We start from the raw sequence: 18,105 nt of genomic DNA on the forward strand, positions 1-18,105 counted from the left end.
TTTTATTTGTATGCATAAATCTGGACACTTTCCTCTTTCTAGGTCATTTAATTTTACATACTGTAGAGGTGTCATAATTAAACAAATATTCAAAGACTAAAGTAAAAATCTTATTCCAGTCCAGAAAAGCATTAAAAAGGTTCTTTCTGAACTGGCCCAACATACTTATCAGTGGTATGAAGTATTTCAATTTAGAAAACTAAAACTTAACATGGAGTCATGTCATGAAATATAAATAAAATTTAAAAAAACTGGATGGATGTTTTAGAAATTTTGGGCTGTAGATTTTAGCATGAAGTCTATATTTCTCAGTATGTATCACTATCTACAAACTTTCAAGGGAATACCAAAAATTCCAAGAGATTCAATGAGAATGTGGTACCTGAACAATAATAAAAAATATTTTAAACTAAGACTATAATCTGCCAAATTATAATATTATATTTGGTATTTAAATGAAATATGGAAATTTAGTTCTGTACATACTGTACATGCTACAAAGAAAATTTCAGTCAAATTAACTTCTGTCTTTTCACTGGTTGATGGGCTGGGATGAATAACATGAATATATAAAGGGAAGAAATGGATGCTATTATGTGTAGGTTAATAGATTATTGTGTTATACAGCTTTAATAGTAATAAAAAGCAATTTTATAGTAAATATTTTAATTATAAAGACCTGTTGACATTAATAATGTTAGCATTACCATCTACCTTTTTGACTTGTTTAGAAGAGTTTAAAGGCATTTTTATCAACCTGTTCAACATCTTGAAACATTAAACCTGCATCACAGAAGCAGCAGCAGCAAAAAAAGAAAAAAAAATGTGCCTATACTCTGAATGGAAATGGATTCAGTATATAGGTTCAGAAATGGATCATTGCAGATTGGTTTAAATACCTAGGGTTAAAATCACAAGTAAACATAATGCTGTTTATCAACAAAATTTTGCTGTCTGCATGGAAAAACTTAAGCAAGACTTGCATAGATAGTCTACCCTTCATCTCACTTTAGCTGGAAGAATTAACACTGTCAAGATGAATATCCTTCCTAAGCTTCTTTTTCTATTTCAAAGTTTTCCAGTATACATCAATAAATAGTTTTTTTTTTGAAGTTCGTTTCAATCAAAACCTCATTTATTTGGAAATCAAAACATCCACATATCCAAAGGGAGACCCTACAAAGACCTAGACAGAAGGTGGCATGGCTCTAACTTTCAGTTTAATTACTGGGCAGCAAATATACAAACTACTGTATAACAACCTGGGGCCTCATGTATAAACGGTGCGTACGCACAGAAATGTTGCGTACGAACCTTTCCACGCTCAAATCGCGATGTATAAAACCTAAACTTGGCGTAAAGCCACGCACATTTCCACGGTAACTCATTCCTTGGCGTACGCAATTTATCCGCCCGGTTTTGCAGACTGGCGGCACCCAGTGCCAAAGCAGTGCTACTGTTCCTGTGTCATCACTCTTTCTTTCTTAAATCCACATTCCTGGAGCGGCTTTATAAATACAATGAAATTAACTGCATATTGTTTATTAGTGTAATGCATCTGATTGTAATTAACCTGTAGCAATATAATGGTCCAGGGAATAGCCATAGTATTCCAAATACCATAACTGCTTTAGCGTTGTAACTCTCACTGCATGTTCTTTCAGCTGATCCCGTTAAGGGTTGCCACGGCAGATCATCTTTTTCCACATTACTCTCACTGCACCACTCAGAGTATTTATATTACTGTATCTAAGTGGGAAATCACAGCAGCAGCTGATTGGAAAGAGAATTATCGGTACACAGCATGAAGCAGATGCTGCCTGAGCCACAGCAAACGCTTTAGTCCCTGTACGGACTTCGCGGTTTAGAAACAGTTTCATCCCAAGAACTCTAAACACACTAAATCAGTCCATCAAGTGCTCCTTGTAGAAATATTTGGACTTATAAGTACAATTACCCCACTGTAAACTTGCACTACAGTTATAATATTGCACAACCTGCGGCACTTTATAAAGCGCGTATTTACATGTGATGACGGTATTCATTTCTAAGACGAAATGCAGCAAAACATGTTGATTATATTATACAGATAAAACTTTAACTTCATTTAAATAATCTGTATTGTTAATAATTAAACATGTGAGGACACGGTGCCGCAGCGCTAGCTAGTTCAGTAATTGTTCCTGCCTTGCGCTGTATTATTGCTGGTGCTGACGCGACACTGGAAAGATAGACGGATATAATAATTAAACACGTACTACTAAGATATTTCAATGTTCCTTAAAAGTTTTGAAGAATCGAAGTTCTAAGCTTACAGATGGCTTCACGTCTATTACATAGCTTATTGTGTGGCGATTGAGTTTTTGGAGAAAGAAAAGTAAGGACAGGAATTGGAGGTTAATACGTTTGAAAGAGACAGTACTGCTGTGATAAATTATTTAACTGAAGGTTGCGCATGGCGCAGCAAGCCTCTTGCGTGAGACATGAACAAGCACTGCGCCACCGTGTTCCCATGTTTAATAACATGCTTTCATTCCTATCATCATGAAAAAGATATCACGTATACATCTCAGTATTTTACTTATTCAGAGAGCTGTAATATCAAGAATGTAATGGAGTATGTGTCCCGTCGGAGAAAGAGAAAGCCCGTTTAAAAAGCAGGTAGTGATTCATACACATAGAGCACATAGAAGATCAAATACAGAACAAAGCATTTAACATGCCACTTTAGTTACAATAGGATTTGAGAAACTAGTAAATTAAACGATTTTAAGGTGAAGTTTAAGATGTTCTACTTTAATGGCAAAATAAACTACGTGATTAAAGTGGAAATTTCGAGATTAAAGTTGACATTTCGTGCTTTTTTCCCCACTGTGTGCCTTTTTTTTGTCTGTACCCTAATAAGCTTTCATATGACACTCAGACGGTGGGCTACGACTCGCTTTTTCACGGCGACTTTGATATGTGATTTCTTTTTTATTTCGGGCACTGTGCGACTTTGTGAAGTTGAGCCTTCGAGTTTCTCCGACACACTGTCACTCGATCAGCTTCCTTTTGTTGATTATACCACTGTTTAAACCAACAAATAGTACGTTTTTCATTTGCCTCCACTTGGTATTCGCTGAAATTCTTATATTTTCTCCCGTGCTTTTCCCATTGTCTTTTCACAGAAGGCTATTTATATTGATTTGCATATTCAAAGAGGCATAATTCTGGGAGGAGTTGGGGCGGGACAGAAGGCGCGTGCACGTGCGTTACTTTTCACGCAAATCGGGATTTATGTAGTAGAAGAACGTGAAAGTATGCGTGCGCACAGATTCCTGCATCTGGATTTTTCTGTGCGTACGCACAATCCCGCTTTTGTGCTTACGCCATGTTATAGTGCAGGGGTGGGCAAATTGCGGCCCGCGGGCCACATGCGGCCCGCTAAGAGTTTTTTGTGGCCCGCCAAGACAGTCAGAAAAATCCGCCTTGAACCGAGATTTCCTTCCCGTGCGTGACCGAAGATTTGTCTCGTATTTTCCACTAGGACGGCCACGTCAATACGCATGTGCAGTGTAGGAACGATGCGCAGTGCTTTCCCGGTTGATCTGTTTAATTTCAATTTTGTCTTTGCAACAGTAAATATATAAATTTCCAACTTTAGTGAAACCATGAACCCTCCGAAAAAACGTAAAATCGGTGATGAATGTCGTGTGTTTAATGAAGAATGGACAAACAAATATTTCTTTGGTAATACAGGGAATAAAGCAGTGTGTTTATTGTGTCATGAAACGATAGCCGTATTTAAGGAGTACAATCTGAAACGACACCACGAAACAAAACATAGCGAATTTGGCTGCAAACTTTCCAAGGAAGAACGCAAAATAAAAGCTGCGGAGTGTGTGAAAAGGCTGAAGAAGCAACAAGAATTATTTACAAAGCAATCAACACTTCAAAATAGCGCTACAGAAGCAAGTTTAATGGTAGCCTACAACCTTGCTAAACGCAACAAGCCTTTTTCGGATGGCGAGTTTATTAAGCAGTGTATGGTAGAGTGTGCAAGCGTATTGTGTCCTGATGTGAGAAGCAAATCTGAAAGCATTTCATTGTCAAGAAGGACTATAGTGCGGCGCATTGACTCAATTAGTGACGAACTCACAGAACAGCTGAAGACTGCGAGCAAAGATTTTGTTTGGTTTTCTTTGGCACTGGATGAGAGCACAGATAATGAAGACACTGCACAATTACTCATCTTTATCCGTGGAATTAGTGAAAATTTCATCATCACAGAGGAATTACTTGGCCTAGAATCAATGAAAGATAGAACCACTGGTCAGGACTTGCTTGAGTGTGCTGTGAATTGCGTGGAGAAAAGTGGCTTGTCCTGGAACAAAATGGCAAGCATTACAACAGATGGGGCCAGCGCTTTCATTGGAAAAAATGTAGGTATGGTTAAGCTTTTAAAAAAACAAGTTACAAGCACAAGACACAGACAGTGATATCTTGTCTTTTCATTGTATTTTGCATCAGGAGAGCCTTTGTAAAGCTGCACTGGACTTAAAGCATGTGGTAGATCCTATTGTTAGTGTGGTGAACACAATCAGAGCAAGGGCACTCCACCATCGACAGTTCAAATCTTTTCTTGAGGATGTGGAGGCAGAGTATGAAGACGTAATTTACCACAACAGGGTGAGGTGGTTGAGCCTGGGCAAAGTGATAAAAAGAGTCTGGGCATTGCAGAATGAAATCCTCTTATTTCTGGACACGAAGAAGATATCTCATGATTTTGTTATAAAAATAGGATGTGAGGAGTGGAGATACGAGATGATGTTTGCAGCTGATGTATTTGAGAAATTGAATGAATTGAATGTGACATTGCAGGGAAAGGGGTTGTTTGCACATGAAATGTGGAAGCATGTAAAATCATTCAAAGCAAAACTAAGTCTATTTGCAAGGCAAGCAGGTGAAGGCAATTTTTGTCATTTCCCTTTATTAGGAAAACAGAAAGTGCCTGAAAGTGTTTCTGCTAAGATTAGGGATCATCTGCAGAGTTTGGAGGATGAGGTCACAAGAAGATTTCAGGACTTTAAGAAAATTGAGCCTAAATTCAATTTGCTCTCTTATCCCTTCACTGCTGATATTGACACAGCACCTGAGGAGCTGCAGCTTGAACTTATTGACATGCAGTCAGATCACACTGTGAAAGAAATGTTTAATGCTGTGACATTAGTTGACTTTTACAAATCTTTGTCTGCTGAAAAATTTCCATGTATGAAGAAATTTGCTGGGAAAATGTTCTCTATATTTGGGTCTACATATATTTGTGAGCAAAGTTTTTCTTGCTTGAAGATTAACAAGAGTAAATATAGATGCTCTTTGACAGACATTAACTTGCAGGCTGTGATGAGAATCTCAACAAGCAATCTCACTCCTGATTTCAAAAAAATTGCAGAAAAGTGTGATAGGGTACATTTGTCTCATTACTGATTCTAAAATTAAATGTGCTTGCAGCTATAGATATGAAATTAGCACAATAAATAAATTGAATATAAAACTGCTACTTTTTTATTTAATTTATATTTATTGATTTTTATAGTACAATTTATACCTTTTCTGAAATGCAAAGTTAACTAATGAATGCAATCATTTTAAAAGGTGCGACCCTCCGCTAACATCCGCTTCCACAAAGTGGCCCCCGAGCCAAAACAATTGCCCACCCCTGTTATAGTGTGAGTTCTACGCACGGCGTTATACATGAGGCCCCTGGAGATTGACACAAATAGATGAACATACACAGGTTTGGTCCGCAAGATAAATAAAATCCTGCAGCACTTTCTTATATTCCTTGCTTTATACCCGAGTAAATACAAGTTATTGCCAATATACTAACAACCAAACTGTGTTCCATTCACTCAGAATATGGAACCAATGTAGGAAGTACTTCAAGTTAGAGAAGTTTTTGTCTGTGGCACCTCTGCACAATAACCACCTTTTTCCGCCATCTCAAACGTACGCAGTTTTAATGTTTGAAAAACATTCAGGATTAAATCTCTTAGAGATTTGTACTTAAACAACGTCTTCATATCCTACAAACAATTAACCTCCAAATTTAACTTTCCAGCAACACATTTCTTTCACTAACTTCAAATTAGAAACTTTGCTAAACAAAACCTGCCCAATTTTCCTCACCTCCCACCTATTTATATTCAGGAAAAAATATTGATCAGTCTTGACGACTCAGATAGCATTTCTGTAATATACAAAAACATTTTAAAGCCCCTCCCTTACAAAGATCCTAGAGTACAGTTGGGAAGAGGATCTCTCACTCAACATTTCAGAAAAGGAGTGGAAAGGTAGCAATGCACAGAATTTACTCGAGCTCCATATGCAGAAAGTGTACAATTATTCAACTTAAAATCATCTATCAAGCACATCTGTCTCGTTTAAGATTGTTCAAAATGTTTGCAGGGCAAGTTACAATCAAGTTCCAGCCTCATTGGGCCATACTGTATGTTTTGGGTGTGCACCAAATTAACATCATTTTGGACCAAAATTTTTAAATGCCTTGCAGAGAGCCTTGGTGTCACAATTTCTCCTAATCCATTAACAGCTGTGTTTGGTGTACTTCCAGATGGGCTTAAAGTGGAGAAGGACAAACAAACTGTGATTGCCTTTACTACACTATAAGCATATAGACCTATCTTGCTCAACTGGCAGAATCCTAACTCACCTCTTTTAAGTCAGTGGGTAACTGATGTTATATATTATTTGAAATTGAAAAAAAAATCAAATTCTCACTTAGAGAATCAAAGCAAAACTTGAAAACCTGGCAGGATCTAATCAATAACATTTTAGAATAAGGATTTAAAATGAGAACGTGGATTCTCTTCCCTTATTTATTTTAATTATTTCTATTTATTTATTTATAATGGCTTAACTCTCTTTCTCATGGGTGGGGGTTGACTTGATGTGAAGTTAGTTTTGTAAAAATTTGACTTGCTTGTATGGAATGTTATTTGCCTTTAATATATTATTTAAAAAATTAAAACAAAAGAAATTATATTTGTTAACGTGTATAAGCCTATCTTTGTTAAATAGTGCTGTATGAGAAATGAACTGCGTTAAAGTTAACTTTGCTCAAAAAAGCTACAAAATGGCATGCCCTACAATGAGCTGGTGCTCCAGCCGAGGCCTGTTACAGCATTCTGTTGCACACATTAACTTCACAAGCACTCATCCCACATAAACAATTTGGTGCTGAACTTATTACTTATAGCCCAGAGCACAAATTGAGATCTCAAGACGTCAGCCTATATAAGATTCCAAGGATCAATAACAGTGAGAGGTCAAGTTTTTAGTTAAAGGCCCCCAAAGCCATGGAATGATCTGCTTGCTAATATAAGGCATGCCACTTGAGTCTCAGCTTTTAAATCTAAACTGAAGACTTACTACTTTAGGCTAGCACACCTCGACTACAGCTGCTGATTAGCTGTACTTACTACAATTGTGTTAGTTATTTGAACAGAAATAGAAGTAATACAATCCTTTTAAACCGTTAATAAATCTAATCTATTCTGTTTCTCTTCTCGGTGTCTGGATATGGCACTTGGTGCCCCTGCCTTCTACCAGGCTAATTTCCTGCATATGGAAAAGTCATCTGGGATAAAAGGGGGTTGGAATCATCAAAAAATTATCTCATCAGATCCGACAGCCAGCACAGACTCCATTATCGGAAGGAGGAGGAGGCAGGCAGCCAGGACTGACTTTTTTAACCACTTTCGCTGTCAACTGACCATACTTCATCAATTAACTGATGGACAGATATTGCTGGTTTCCATTTATTTTAATCAGTTTCTACCTTGTTCTCCATGTGTTTTAACAAATCTATATTTTTATGTGTACCAATTCTGTATTTAGTAATTAATATAATCTATACTTGTATTTTAACTGAGAATTGTTCACAGGACTCTGTGTCTGCACTAAGTGAAGAGAGCTATACAAAATAATAAGTTGTAGTGTTGGACAACAGATGAATACTTTTTAATGTGAAGTCACTAAAACTGCAGCAGGTATAGAAAGATTTAGTTTGTTTATACACATTGAGGGGAAAACAAAAACCTGAATCATCTGCTATGAAATCCCATGTGTGCTGGACACTAGACCATACAATATATGCATTGGTGAATTCAGTGATGTTCACTAAAGAAAGAAGAGCCATCAGTAAAGAGGTATGGATTAGACATAAATAAAAATAATCAAATAACACAGTGGCCATGAGTAAATGAAATACAATTAAGCATCGTTATTAATACAGGCAGACAAAGAAAATGTGAGCCATGCAGAGTACAATCAACTGCTTTACCGGCTCTGGTGGGGGTTTATAACCCCATATCTTAATCCAGATATGATGCAAAGAAGGATAGAAAGTAGAAACTGATCAGATAAGCAGAGCAAGTAAAGGCATACAAATACACAATCAAAGTGTGACAAAAGTTATTACATTCATAAAAATAAAAAAACAAGTACTGTATTTACATTTTTCTCACAGTTTAAAAAAGGGTATTAATCAAAACCAAGTTGTATTAATATAGAAAGTGTAGTCTTATTTTAAAAAATGAGCAAACACATTAGTAAATCTAGGATTTCCTTGATTAAAATTCAAGTAAGAATAAATAAAATTACTGTATATTCCATTGGCTTTTGAGGAACAGTAATTCAGAAACAACTAAATAGTACTTATCTTTTAACATTCATTTACAATACCATAATCAATGTTAAGTTAATTAATTTTTTTCCATTGTGTGCTATAAGTTTTACTTTGAACCACTAAAACCAACTACTGTATCTTTGTACTGTATGTATGTTGTCTTTGCTTATCCCCTGCCATGTGGATTGAAAAAAACACACCATTGCTTTGCTGCTCATAACTTTACAAACAATACTCTATGACTCGCTTCTGTGTAGATTAATAAAAGGCTTACATCCTGTTAGAAAAATAAAGGACAGTCTGATGCAATATATCATATCTGCATGAGTCTATATACAGTGGTTATTCCATTAACCTTTAAAATTATTATTAAACAGTTTTTTTACACTGTTCTGAGTAGTTCAAAAGTACATAAAAAAAATTAACAATACTATTAGAAATGTCCTATCAAATTATGTTTCAGCCACTAAACTGCTCCATGTCTACTGTTGTTCAGATGCCTCATGAAGACAAGTTTGTATAGACCAACTTGGGACACCTCAGAATTTATACCTCTTCTGTCCTCTGGGATATCTATAGCTGTACAGTCAAGCAAGAGCTTGAATTCTTATTTATCACCTAACCTTAGGACTAAAAGTAATGCTACAAGACATACTGTACTCGACTTTGAGTTTCAGTTCTCTATTGCTTGCTAGGTTTACAATATAAATCTCACAAATTGCATGAATTAAGGCTTAGCTTCATAATTCTCCCTGGATAATGAGATCTTATAAATGAAGAATAAAAACACAAAATACAATTTAAAAACATGCAAAGAGAAAGAGATTATATTAATATGTGTATTAAGACCTATAAAGAAACCTTCACAGAAAATGAGAGAAAAAAGAAATCATTTCAGGTATTAATATATATGCTAATTGTAAAATTACAAGTTACATATTGGAATGGCGAATGTACTGGTTATATGTTTTTCAAACTGCATTGTAAAGGGAACAGTGATTGCTTCTTTAGTTTTTCTCTTTTTAATTTTAAGTTAAGTCAAGACCTCAAATATACAATTTCAAAAGATTGCTACATAAATAATCATTTCAAAATATCTTTTGTTTGAAATATTAAGTGTGTGGTAAAGTGACATTCAGGGTTGTAAAGCAATTTTAAAGACAATGTGAAAGAAAGTTAAAAGCGATTATGGTATAAAGTCAGTATTATGTGTAGGCTACTCCTGAGACAATCAAAGGAATTTCATCCGAAGTGTATCAGTTTCATATGGAATGCTTTTTATTTGCAATAAACTCTTAAGTCATTTAATGGTGTGGCTTTATTACATTTACTTTTGAGTTTGCAAAGATTAAAGGGGTGCTATTAAGCTACAATATGCAGATTCTTAATAAACTGCTGTCACCATTCTTTTCCATATTATATGTATACACAGAAATAGTTCACAAATAAGGAACTGCAAAAACAGTCAGGAGTTTGTTTGATGGAAATGATTCATTGCTTGACAAAATGCAATATACAGGCATTTCACACCCCATGATCATAATATATCTGATAATCACTGTTATCATGTTGAGTTTAAAATAATGTATAAGCAAGAATAATTTTTATATTTAATATTTGTTTTGAGCACATTGCAAAACGCCTAGACTGAGATAAAAGTAAGGCAACGTGTTTATTACCATTAAAAAATTTTCCAGAGTGTCCGACTTATTTGATGCTTTAAAATTTACACATGATCACATAATTAAACTAAAGTGACATAAATAAGGTATTACCTTCTGTGTTGCTTGGTTTGCAAGTTTTGTTGTCTACAAAAAAAAAATAAATAAAATAAAACTTTATTTCATATCACAAAAGACAAAATAGTAAGATTTGTAACTTAAATATATGAATAGTTTCACTTCCCACATTAATTATCTTGCTTATACTTACAATTACTACGATGTTAAGCATAGCTCTAAATATCTATAGCCTTTTAAAACAGCAGTGTTTAGAAAAAATGATGCAAATTACAAAATCATGCTATTAATTAATGTTATTTAAAAAAATGCGCTTGAATCACAGTCACACTTACGTTTTCTTTCGCAGCTAATGCAAATTTACTTGCCCCAACAGTAAAATTGCTCCATCCCTGCAGAAACACAGAAGTTTATTTAAAATGACGACAGCTTTAAATGGAAGAGTTTTTCAACAATTCAAACGTTTGCTATGTGCAAACTCCACACTAGTAGAACCAGTCTCAGGTGTGTAGCAGCAATACATTATGAAGACATGTAAACTGTGAACTTTTCCAGCTACCAGTGATTAACAAAGCTATAGGGATGTTCCAATCAGGCTTTTAAGGGCTAACACAGATCACTGATTTCATATTAATGAATTGGCGGATTCCTTTTTTTTTTTTTTTAATTCCTTTAAAAAACATTTTACACTAATCTCCTGCATAACCACCATAGAAGCCATGATGCTATTAAAGTGTTAAACTGTAGAACACAGGTGTTAACTATTTATGTTTAATTGGCAAAATTTAATTCTGCAGGTTTATTGTTCAGTGACCATAAAAATTCTAAAATAAATAAAATTACCTTAAAATCAAGACTTTGCCTCATAAAATAGGTGAAGAAAATATTTACTCATAATACACTTGGCATAAAGTAGTGATGTTCTGATCAACTGAACGCCAATCAAAATCGAAGAATTTTCACGACAAAAGACTCGAAGACAAAAGAATCGGTGATCTGTAAATTGGCCAATCACAAATTTTTTTCCTCCCAACATCTACTTTCTAGGGCGGCACGGTGGCGCAGTGGTAGTGTTGCTGCCTCGCAGTTAGGAGACTTAGGTTCGCTTTCCTGCATGGAGTTTGCATGTTCTCCCCTTGTCTGCGTAGGTTTACTCCGGGTGCTCCGGTTTCCTCCCACAGTCCAAAGACATGCAGGTCAGGTGTATTGGCGATCCGAAATTGTCCCTATTGTGTGCTTGGTGTGTGTGCCCTGCCCGGGGTTTGTTTCTTGCCTTGCACCCTGTGTTGACTTTGATTGGCTCCAGCAGACCCCCGTGACCCTGTAGTTAGAATATAGCGGACTGGATAATGGATGCATGAATCTACTTTTCTAAGCTTTACAGTAATTTGGTTGTAGTGCTCCTTTACGGGTAATATTATAGTAGTTCAGCAAGCTCATGTGTTTTTTTTTATATGCCACAAACTTCCTGTAAACAGAAATCAGCAAGGCAGACTTTACCAAAGAGAGAGAATACTGGAATATTAACCTTTACATCAAAGAAAGTGGAGTAACAAACTGAGAAAAAGGAACTGGAGAAGCATCTGGTACAATTAGACAAATGGCAAGAAAAGATACTTGATACATCAACTAATTAAGATCTTTTTGAATTGTTTAATTTAAGTGGACACTGCTTGTCTGATTTTTGGATCGTGAGCAAGCTTGTGTTTAGTACAGAAGCTCACATTTTCAATATGAAAGAAAATATGAAAAATAATTTTAAATTGCTGCTTTGTAAACAATAGGCTTGTTTGAATAAAAGCAAAGTTTGTAATTTTCCTTGTACACATATTAAGCATGTTAGCCCAGTCAGTCTGAAAAAACCTGATCGGAGTATCCCTACATAACAGAAAATGAAATTATTCTCACAATTGCAAGGTGTCACATTAATTTTTTCAGTAATATACTTATCTGAATCAAATGTCAACAACAAAAACAAAAGTAGTTTTCAAGTCAAGACAAGTCACTTCCAAAATGCTGTACATGAAAGCAGGAAAATTAATTCAAAGATTATTAAATAAAAAGTTAATACAAAGAAATAAACTTGAAAAAGTAAATAAAAACAATAAACAATTGACAAATAATTGTACCACTAAAAGCCAGAGAGGAAAGAAAAAGTGTTTTCAGCAAAGATTTAGTAGTAGGGTCTTGTACCGTGTTAGCTATTATGGATGCAATGAGAAGTCAAGCTAAGCGACACCTTTTATTGACTAACTGAAAAGATTACAAAATGCAGTATCAAAAGATCTTGACTATACATTGTTCTCCTCTCCTGCTAAAATTTAGCAGCAAAATGAATTTTGGACTAGAGGGATCTGTTAATTTTTTTACATTGAAGGTGACCCACTTAAAGGTTTACCAATTTTGTTATTTGTCCTAGTGTTAATATATACACAGGGAACTCAAGTTTCTATATTACAAACTGCCTGAAGAAAGGGCATGAGTTGTCACAAAAGCTTGCATTTTGTAATCTGCTCATCCAATAAAAGGTGCCATTTTGCTTGAATTCACACAGGAAAGATTTAAAAACTGACAGGGTTGGAGTTGCTCTTATCTGAAGTGTTAGGGCCAGTTTATACTTCATGCTCAGAACACGTATACACACTCATCATGGCTACCATGTGTTCCCAGTGTTCATTTGACGCATCCTCAGATCACATCCTCAGAAATTAATGGGACGTGTTCGCAAGTTGCAATACCAGCAAAAAGTCAGGGGGCGCAGTGATAAAGTTGGAACGTGACGTCAGAGTCTCGGTTTACTACTTACATTTGACAGAAAGCTGTTTCATGAATGGTTCGATGTGATGAAGCAAAATGCCAACATACAAATGCATTTGTAGTGCTTTTATATTCAAGTGTCGCATATTCCCCATCATAATGACACGATACATTTTAAGATTTTTTTTTTTTTTTTGCACCTTCATAAAAACATCAGAATGTACTGCGGTGTATTTAAGCCACAGAGAGAAAAAAGTTAGGGACACAGTGAAAATGTGTATTTTGTGATTAAAGTGGAAATTTCGGCTTAAATCTCAAAATGACCACTTTAATCACATAGTGTATTTTATTATTGAAGTAGACCGTCGTAAAACGTCATCTTAAAACCAACCCAGTTATTAATCGCTACGTGCTTCTGGGGCTTCCTCCTGCATTAACAGCAGTGATAAGCAGCAATCGCCACATAGAACACATTAAATTTGATATTTCAGCTTATTCCAGTAATGAATACTGTTCATAATTACACACGTGGTGGCAGCACGGTGGTGGGGTGGTAGCGCTGCTGTCTCGCAGAGTGTCACGTCCCTTGGGTTCCCTGCCTGGAGGTTTGCATGATTTCCTGGTGGGTTTCCACAGTGTGATCTGGTTACCTTCCAAAGATATGCAGGTTTGGGGATTTGGTGATGCTAAAATGATGCTAGTGTACGTGTGTGTTTGTATGCACCTTGCGATGAGCTGATGCCCAGTCCAGGGACTGTTTCTGCCTAGTGCCCAATGCTAGCTGGAATTAACAGTGATTAGGAACCTAATCAAGGACTTTGTTAAATGGTGCGACTCAAACCACCTACAGCTGAACACTAGCAAAACCAAGGAGTTGGTGGTGGATTTTAGGAGGATCAGGCCCCTCACGGACCCCATGATCATCAGAGGTGACTGTGTGCAGAAGGTGCAGACCTATAAATAACTAGGAGTGCAGCTGGATGATCAATTGGACTGGACTGCCAATACTGATGCTTTGTGCAAGAGAGGACAGAGCTGACTATACTTTCATAGAAGGCCGACGTCCTTCAACATCTGCAATAAGATGCTGCAGATGTTCTATCAGATAGTTGTGGCAAGTGCCCTCTACTATGCGGTGGTGTGCTGGGGAAGCAGCATAAAGAAGAGGGACGCCTCATGCCTGGACAAACTGGCGAGGAAGGCAGGTTCTATTGTAGGCATGAAGCTGGACAGTTTGACATCAGTGGCAGAGCGACGGGCGCTGAGCAGGCTCCTGTCAATCATGGAGAATCCACTGCATTCACTAAACAGTATCATCTCCAGACAGAGGAGCAGCTTCTGCGACAGACTGCTGTCACTGTCCTGCTCCACTGACAGTGTGGGGGAGGAATGATCTCCTCAGTCTATGCGACTCTTCAGTCGGGGGGGTGTGTGTGTAAGCGTTAACATTAGACAAAGCTATTGTCTGTTATACCTGCACTTTTATCACTCTTTAATTTAATATTGTTTTTTATCAATATTCTGCTGCTGGAGTATGTGAATTTCCCCTTGGGATTAATAAAGTATCTATCGAATGGGTGCATCCCTGGATTGATGGATTTAATCGTTAAACATCCATCCTTTTCCGAGATAATATGGCAAGGTGCCCTTGGATTTTAATGGGTGTTTCAGGCAATTCACAATACATTGAAGCCGAATCTGTTCTCACCGTGATGATATCTCACACTGCCACCTGGTGGAATCTTCCAGATTTACATAAAGTACACACGCAAGCATAAACAGTACAATGCTTGTGAAACCAGCAGCGTCCTCAGGAACACGCATCACATGAAGTATAAACCTGGCCTTAGGCTGTTCCAGAGCTGAGGAGCAGTTACCACAAAAGCTCAATCACCCCATTGATCATGGTAAGGCCAGTAGCAACTGGTCGGACAATCTCAGGGATCGAGAAGGGGCACAAGGAAGTCAGACTGATAAGCCAGGGCCAGTCCATTTAAAAAGTATACAATAAAATTTTGAAATCAACTCTAAGACTGACAAGAAGCCAATGGAGTGAAGCAAAAATAGGAGTGATGTGCTCACGCTTACGTGAACCAGTTAAGAGCCTTGTAGGAGAGTTTTGGACCACCTGCAGGCGAGAGAGAAGAGTATGACTGGCACCATTGTACAACAAATTCTAATAGTCTATGTGGGATGAAACAACAGCATGATCAACTTTTTTCAAACCAGCAAAACAAAGAAAGGGGTTGATTTTTTTAAAATGATACTTAACTAGAATAAACAGCTTCTTACAGAGTTTATCTAGTTATCCAGTTTAAGAATATTGTCTAGGATAACACCCACGCTTTTTGCAGATGTCATACAATGTTTTGATAGAGGGTCTATGTTAGCGACAGGCCCACTGGATGGACTAAACATCAAAATCTCAGTTTTACTTGGATACAAGTCGAGAAAATTTGATGACATCCAGCATTTTACATCAGGCAAGTAAGCCAAAAGAAACCCCAAGGAGTAGTTTCTGAGCGGTAGATAATTTGTGTGTCATCGGTAAAACAGTGGAAAGATACATTATGCTTATGGAAAATAGAGCCAAGAGGAAGCATGTATAATGAAAACAGAATTGACCCAAGTATAGAACCTTGTGGGATGCCATATTTTATTTTTTCACCAGTTGTCAAAAAATATATACATTCACACACACTAAATCGATTAATTGATAGAGAGTTAAATACTTAATTGTAAATATACATGTACTGATAGTTTTGAATTATTTTAATCATTAATTTCACTACAGCTTATTTGCTGTTAAAATACAGTATATATTTACAAAGGCATTTTTCTTTTGCATTTGTTTCATATATATACACACATATACAATATATATACACACACACACACACACACACACACACACACACACACACACACACACAGTGTACCATCTAAACATTCCAAATTCATGAGGTATAATTATGAATATGGATTACCATTTTAAATCATGCAATACTTGCTTCTTACCAAAACCTACACTGTGTGGCACACACAATTAATACAACACAGTACAAATTCTTAAAAAAAAATCTGCAAATCCTTGAAATTTTCATAAGTTGTTCATCAAGAAGAAACAAGGTTATCATGCCTAACAAGTTTACAAGTGAAATAGGCAAATTTCTGCTTTTATGCTAACAAGATTAAGAAGAAATTTCAAGTTCTTCTTTGCATTTGAGTTGTGAATTGAAAAAAGACAGACAAGTTGTGGTCATTTTAATTAATGAACAAAAAAGTGGTCTGAATTCATTAAATAGCATTTTTGTTGTTTATTCCATTCCTCAAGATGACTCTTCCCAATCTTCCTTTTTCTCAGTTTATTATTCCACTGTCTTTAAAATAAGGGCTAATACCCCAATGTTCCATCTCCTTGGTAAAAAAGACATGCTCTACCTGAACTAGCATACCGTAAAGCTCAAAAAAAGCAGATCTCAGTTGGCCTTGTCCATTGTGAGGGATGGGTGTCTGAGATAGTGCTCCCCCTGGCAGAAGTGTTATTTAGATTTTTTATTTATCTATCGGAGATATACTGTATTAAATAAACCAGAGAGGAATCAATTACAAGTATATTAAAAGCATGAACAGGAGAACAAGGGGTCAGAAAGAGAAGGAAAAGGTAACTAAAGTTTCATCAAAGTCTAAGCTGTGTCAAGTTCACTATATGGCCTGCCACAGACTGAACAGGAACAGAGAGACAAAAGAATGAATTAGCCAGGACCTCATGATGCAGAATCTGCTCTAGCCAACAGTGAATGTGGGAAAGCAAATGCGAGTGAGGCGGGCAACGAGAATTTGTTGCGTTTGGGCAGCATATCTGAACCAAACTTGGTCTCTTTATCCCTGCAGTCATCTATTACCAATAGCCCCCAAGTCAAAAGCATCAACTCCAATGAGATTTGAAACTTCGACTTCAGAGCATGGAGAAGATGGAAACAAGCTGCAGGTATTGACTACCACATTTGGGGTAAATATAAATGATGCAATGAATGTTATAAAGAATTAGAAGAATGGTAAAAATGTATTACATAAAGAATATAAAGTATCATAAAGAATATAAAGAAGAATAATGCAGAACCACAAAACAGGACAGACCAGCTGATTGAGGATATAAAAGACCAGGAAGTACGTTTAAGGAAAAACTTTGATGTAAACCAACAAAAAAAAAAAAATCTAGCAAAAATTGATGGAAAAAATGTAAGATAAATGTAGGACAAAATCAGAGTACTTGGTGCTCACCTGGAAGAAGTTAACCTAACGTTTACAACTCACATTGAAGAGGCAGAACAATTCACATCCGCGGTTGACAAAATAAAAAAAAAAAACTGCTGTAGAATCTGAATGCAAAGTGCTTTGTGATAAATTTGCAGCATTAGAAGGCATATACAAGGAACAATATCAGAACTGAAGGACTTCCTAAAAACCATGAAAGTCCAAGCCCACTGAAATGCACTGCTGAAAAGACAAAGTAGAACTTCATAAAGATGTTTAAAAACATTGGTGCTATACGCATGCAGAGCAGGTTAGAGATTATAAAAGCAGTGGAATTCGAAAGACTCAAAAAAAAAAATATTGCCGCGATACATATGTAGAGAAAGATAAAGAATATGAAAGCAGGAAAATTAGAAAGTATTAAAAAAAAAAAAAGAAAGTAAAGATCGCAGTAGCGCAACTAAATGGAAATTATTACTCGAAAAAAGGGAAAATAATCACCACAGACCAGGTGTCATTGGAAAAAAAAAAAGCGAGACAAAGCAAGGTCAGAAATAAAAGACAGAGTAGAAAACAAAGTACAGTAATCCTTCGCTATATTGTGCTTCGACTTTCGCGGCTTCACTCTATCGTGGATTTTAAATGCAAGCATATTTAAATATA

General features: G+C 36.3%; 1 protein-coding gene across 5 annotated transcripts in view; it reads right to left on the reverse strand.

Annotated features, from left to right (window-relative positions):
- The window catches only part of arfgap1 (ADP-ribosylation factor GTPase activating protein 1), a 116,138-nt gene that overhangs the window by 13,426 nt on the left and 84,607 nt on the right, over positions 1–18,105 (reverse strand). For 3 of the 5 annotated variants that reach the window (XM_028811742.2, XM_028811745.2, XM_028811744.2), the window contains exons 8-9: positions 10,764–10,820; positions 10,465–10,497 (exon numbers count right to left, since the gene is read on the reverse strand). In XM_028811742.2, coding sequence (XP_028667575.2) covers positions 10,465–10,497; positions 10,764–10,820 — 90 coding nt within the window. Of the gene's footprint in view, positions 1–8,344; positions 8,375–10,464; positions 10,498–10,763; positions 10,821–18,105 lie in introns of all 5 variants that reach the window. The other 2 variants (XM_028811741.2, XM_028811743.2) reach the window with 1 other exon arrangement.

Source organism: Erpetoichthys calabaricus, chromosome 10 (assembly GCF_900747795.2).
Source record: "Erpetoichthys calabaricus chromosome 10, fErpCal1.3, whole genome shotgun sequence".
Taxonomy (NCBI): Eukaryota; Metazoa; Chordata; class Cladistia; order Polypteriformes; family Polypteridae; genus Erpetoichthys; species Erpetoichthys calabaricus.